The 5,698-nt window shown below is 45.6% G+C and overlaps 1 protein-coding gene across 1 annotated transcript; it reads left to right on the forward strand.

The window, feature by feature from the left end:
* Position 1: 1 nt before the first annotated feature.
* On the forward strand, positions 2-5,356 carry ENH_00067170 (hypothetical protein, conserved; the record flags this gene model as incomplete). Its single annotated transcript, XM_013577369.1, has 8 exons — positions 2-132; positions 284-474; positions 1,112-1,190; positions 1,861-2,105; positions 2,401-2,608; positions 3,852-4,019; positions 4,203-4,307; positions 5,108-5,356. Coding segments are annotated over 8 exons (1,376 nt in total), but the record flags the coding sequence as incomplete, so codon positions are not given.
* Positions 5,357-5,698: the final 342 nt, after the last annotated feature.

A 5,698-nucleotide genomic window follows, 5' to 3' on the forward strand; every position in this document is an offset into this window, starting at 1 on the left:
TCGTGCAGCAGCAGCAGCAGCAGCAGCAGCAGCAGCAGCAGCAAGGAGCCCCACGTCAAGAAGGTGGAGATATATCTTTCGGACTTTGGAAAGGAAAGAATAGAAGTGGAAAAGATTAAGGGGCCAGCAGTGGTCAGCTTAGGGTTTAGGGTTTAGGGTTTAGGGTTTAGGGTTTAGGGTTTAGGGTTTAGGGTTTGGGGGTTTAGGGTTTAGGGTTTAGGGTTTGGGGGTTTAGGGTTTAGGGTTTAGGGTTTAGGGTCTGTGGTGTGGACTGATCGTTTAGGACTGGGAAGCTGCGGAGAAGCCGCGAAAGAAACGCTCAAAAGCAGCAGCAGCAGCAGCAGCAGCAGCAGCAGCAGCAGCAGCAGCAGATGAAGGCAGCAGCAGCAGCAGCGACGAGGAGCCGCAGCCTTCAGCTGAACAAGAAAAGGCGGTGCAGGAAGTCCTCAGGAAGTACCAGGTGGAACGTTCTCGGTAAGTCATAATAGCTAGCTAGCTAGCTAGCTAGCTAGCTAGCTGGCTGGCTAGTTAGCTAGCTAGCTAGCTAGTTAGCTAGCTAGCTAGCTAGCTAGCTAGCTGGCTATAGCTAGCCAGATGGATAGCTAGCCAGATAACTAACTATCTGGCTGGCTAGCTAGCAAGATAAATCGCTAGCTAGCCAGATAGATAGCTAGCTAGATAGATTGCTGGCTAGCTAGCTGGATAGCTAGCCAGCTAGCTAGCCAAAGGGCTAGCTAGCTACGTAAAGAGCCACCCAACTCGCTACCTAAACAGCTAGCTAACCGCATAGATAGCTGGCTAGCTGGGGAGCTAGCTGTCCAGCTAGCTAGCCAGCTAGCTAGCCAGCTAGCTAGCTGTCCAGCCAGCTAGCTAGCCAGCTAGCTAGCTAGCTAGCCAGCTAGCTAGCTAGCTAGCTAGCCAAAAAGCCCCTGTTCTAGCCTCTAACTACTCCGAAAAAACTGCTCATTTATCCCTTTATCTTCTCATTTATTTATTCATTATTTATTTATTTATTTATTTATTTATTTATTTATTTATTTATTTATTTATTTATTTATTTATTTATTTATATTCTATTATTTATTTATTTATTATTTATTTATTTTTGCAGTTACTATTATGCCATTTGCTACGCCGACTCCGCCGAGACGGCGCAGCGAATTTACGACGAGTTGGACGGCTGCGAGCTGGTGACCCAAAAATGCGAAATAAATAAATAAATAAATAAATAAATAATTAATTAATTAATTAAACAATTAAATAATTAAATAATCCAATTATTTAATTATTTAATTATTTAACAATTAATGCACAAATTATAGCTTCAAGCTGCAGCAAACGCGGACCCGGGGGGCCCCCGGGGGCCCCCGGGGGCCCCTACGGGCCCCGCGGCCCCACAGGGGGCCCCCGGGGGGCCCCCTGTGGGGCCCCTGGGGGCCCCCGTGGGCCCCTTGGGGGCCCCCAGGGGTTTGAGAGGATCTTCAGGGGCCCCCAAGGGCCCCAAGAGGCCCTCGGGGCCTCCTGGGGGCCCCAGGGGCCCCCCTAGGAGCTCTAGGGGGCCCTTTTGGGTCCCTAAGAGGCCCTGGGGGCCCCAGGGGGCCCCCGGGGGCCCCCTGGGGCCCCCGGGGGCCCCCGGGGGCCCCCTGGGGCCCCCGGGGGCCCCCTGAAGGGGCAATTAGTTGTGTGGGGTTTTGGTGTTTTTGAATTTGCAGTTAATTATTTCGATTTCTTTTCATTTATTGTTTGTTGTTTAATAATTTGTTATTTATTTGTTATTTATTTATTATTTATTTATTTATTTATTTATTTATTTATTTATTTATTTATTTATTTATTTACTTTTTTATTTTTTTTATTTAGAATTTTGCCTTAAATGGGCTGGACATTCGTTTTGTTCCTGACGAGCTGGAGCTGCCTGCTGCTAACTTGACAGCAGCAGCAACTCGCGAGGATCTGGCAGCAGCAGCAGCAGCAGCAGCAGCAGCAGAGAGGCTAGCAGCAGCAGCAAACGGCCGCAGCAGCAGCAGCAACGCCCTCAGGCATTCAAAAGTGGAACTCACTTGGGACGAAAGCCCCAAAGAGAGAATCAAATTCCTCAGAAAAAAGTAAATCTGCTGCTGCTGCTGCTGCTGCTGCTGCTGCTGCTGCTGCTGCTGCTGTTGCCGGTTGTCCTTTGGTTTTTGCTGCTGTGGAGAGTTTGTCTTTTGGCTTATGCTGCTGTTGCTGCTGCTGGCTGCTTCTGCTGCTGCTGCAGCTGCTGCCCATTGTCCTGTGCCCTTTGCTGCTGCCGACGCTCAAACTGCTGCTGCTGCTGCTGCTGCTGCTGCTGCTGCTGCTGCTGCTGCTGCTGCTGCTAATTTATTATTATTTAATTTTAGTAATGAGTGCATGCACTTCAAGGTTTACACCCGAAGAATTGGATGAACAAGACTTGGATGCCTTTTTGGGTTCTTCGGAAGATTCCGAAGAAGACACGGAGCTGCAGCAGCAGCAGCAGCAGCAGCAGCAGCAGCAGCAGCAGCAGCAGCAGCAGCAGCAGCAGCAGCAGAAGGGGTGGAAAAAAATCACTGAAGAGAACCTGGAGTCATTTAGAAAGGAGCTGCTCGGGGTGAATATCTGAACTCACCAAACCCTAAACCCTAAACCCCAAACCCTAAACCCTAAACCCTAAACCCTAACTTCGCCACTCACACGTTTAGGGTTTAGGGTTTAGGGTTTAGGGTTGAAAAGCATTTATTACTATTTATTTATTTATTTATTTATTTATTTATTTATTTATTTATTTGTTTATTTATTTATTTATTTATTTAAATTTTTTTAAAGGACTTCGCAGAAGATTTTGACTCTTCAGACGAAGACACCACGGCCGCATTCAACAAAACCCCAGGCGAGTCAAACCCTAAACCCTAAACCCTAAACCCTAAACCCTAAACCCTAAACTCTAGGCAGTAGTCAAACGCTAAACCCTAAACCCTAAACCCTAGGCAGTACTCACCCTAAACTCTGAACCCTAAACCCTAGGCATTAGTCAAAACCTGAATCCTAAAACGTAAACCCTAAACCCTAGGCAGAAGTCAAACCCTAAATCCGAAACCCTAAACCCTAGGCAGTAGTCAAAGCCTAAACCCTAAACCCTAGACAGTATTCAAACCCTAAACCCTAAACCCTAAGCCCTAGGCTGCAGTCAAACCCTAAACCCTAAACCCTAAAAGCTAGGCAGAAGTAACACCCTAAACCCTAAACCCCAAACCCTAGGCAGCAGACAGACCCTAAACCCTAAACCCTAGGCAGCAGGAAGCTGCTCCGCGTGATAAATTAAATTAAATCAATTAATTTGATTTAATTAAATTAATTTAATTAAATTAATTTAATTAATTTAATTTAATTAAATTAATTTAATTAATTTAATTTAATTAAATTAATTTAATTGAATTAAATAATTAATTAATTCTTTTACTTTTTTATTCAGAAAAAGGACTTAAAGTTTCTTTCGAAAAGTCCCTCGAAGACTTAGCAACTGACAGCGACGAGGAGCCCCCAGCAGCAGCAGCAGCAGCAGCAGCAGCAGCAGCAGCAGCAGCAGCAGCAGCAGGGCCTGCTAGCAGCAAAAAGGCAAAGAGGAAGCAAAGAGAAGAGTTCGAAGAAGAAGACCTGAGTGATGATGTGTGCAAAAACCTAAACCCTAAACCCTAAACCCTAAACCCTAACCGCTAGGCCTGTGGCTGCCACTTCGCTAGGGTTTAGCTTTAGGGTTTAGGGGCCCTCTAGGTGTTTTCGAGGGCCCCTACTGTAGCTGTTTTAGGGTTTAGGGTTTAGGGTTTAGGGTTTAGGGTTTGGGGTTTATGTTGCAGGATTTCTTCCGAGTAACGGAAGACAAGAAGGAAAAGCGGAAGAAAAAGAAGACAGCAGCAGTGAGCAGCAGCAGCAGCAGCAGAGGCAGCAACAGCAGCAGCAGCAGCAGCAGCAGCAGAGGCAGCAACAGCAGCAGCAGCAGCAGCAGCAGCGGGGCTTCTTCAGCTGTTGCCGAGCCTGCACTCAAAGCGCATCAATAAGTTATTTATTTTTTATTTATGTATTTTTTATTTTTAATTTATTTATTTATTTATTTATTTATTTATTTATTGTTATTTATTTATTTATTATTTATTTATTTATTTATTTATTTATTTATTTATTTATTTTTTATTTATTTATTTGTTCAGTTCCCCCTCTTCTTGGAAGAGCCAGAGCCAAAGGCGAAGCAGCAGCAGCAGCAGCAGCAGCAGCAGCAGCAGCAGCAGCAGCAGCAAGAAGAGCTGAGCGATGAGGTAATTTGGAAACCTGCTTCTGTTCTTTTTTCTGAATTATGGGGTTTAGGGTTTAGGGTTTAGGGTTTAGGGTTTAGGGTTTAGGGTTTGGGGTTCATTTTCTTTGCCAAAAATCGAAATATAAAAGTGCAAGTAAAACATAAACATGGAAGCAAACCCTAAACCCTAAACCCTAAACCCTAAACCCTTGTGCTGCGCCTGCTGCTGCAGGAGGGAAGGCACTTTGATATGAGAGGCAGCAAAATAAAAAAAGGAAAAAAGAAAATTAAAAATAAAACAAAAATAAATTCCAAAGACACAAATGAAGCTTTGGAGCAGCAGCAGCAAACAGGATTCAAGGTGACGCTGCTCTTCCTGCTGCTGCTGCTGCTGCTTCTGCTGCTGCTGCTGCTGTCTCTGCTGCTGCTGCTACTGCTGCTGCTCTTCCGCTGCTACTGCTGCTGCAACTTCTGCTGCTGCTGCTGTTTCTGCTGCTGCTGGTGCTACTGCTGCTGCTCCTTCCGCTGCTGCTGCTGCTGTTTCTGCTGCTGCTGCTGTTTTCGCTGCTGCTGTTTTCGCTGCTGCTGCTGCTCTTTCTGCCGCTGCTGCTGCTGCAGCAGCTCTTTTTGCTGATGCTGGTGCTGCTGCTGCTTGTTCTGCTGCTGCTGCTGTTTCTGCTGCTGCTGCCGTCCCTGCTGCTGCTGTTCTTTTTCTTGCTGCTGCTGTTCATTCTTTTGTTTATTTTATTTATTATTAATCTATTTATATTTATTTATTTATTTATTTATTTATTTATTTATTTATTTATTATTTGTTTTTAGCTGGACTTGGAGGACGCTCGTTTCAGCCGCGTTTTGCACAGCCACAACTTTGCCCTAGACCCCACAAACCCCGCATTCAAAGTAAGCAGCAGCAGCAGCAGCAGCAGCAGCAGCAGCAGCAGCAGCAGCGGCAGCAGCAGCGGCAGTAGCAGCAGCAGCAGTAGCAGCAGCAGCAACAATGGAAGCAGCAGCAGTAGCAGCAGCAACTGTATTAGTAATAGTACCAGTAGCAGCAGCTGCTGCTGCTGAAGCAGCAGCAGCTGCTGCTGCTGGAGTTGCTGCAGCAGCAGATACTGTGGCAGCAGCAGCAATAGTAGTGGTGGTAGTCGTAGCAGCAGCCGCGCCTGCAGCAGCAGCTGCAGCAGCAGCAGCGGCAGCAGCACTTGCAGCAGCAGCAGCAGCAGCAGCAATACTAGCAGCAGCAGCAACAGCAGCAGCAGCAGTACTTTTGCGCGGCCCTTGCGCAGCCCGTGGAGGCAGTTGAGTTAATCATTTTGTTTACATTTATTTATTTATTTAAAGTTTATTTATTTATTATTTATTTATTTATTTATTTATTTATTTATTTATTTATTTATTTATTTATTTATT

Source organism: Eimeria necatrix, genomic scaffold, assembly GCF_000499385.1.
Source record: "Eimeria necatrix Houghton genomic scaffold, Enh_scaff623, whole genome shotgun sequence".
Taxonomy (NCBI): domain Eukaryota; phylum Apicomplexa; class Conoidasida; order Eucoccidiorida; family Eimeriidae; genus Eimeria; species Eimeria necatrix.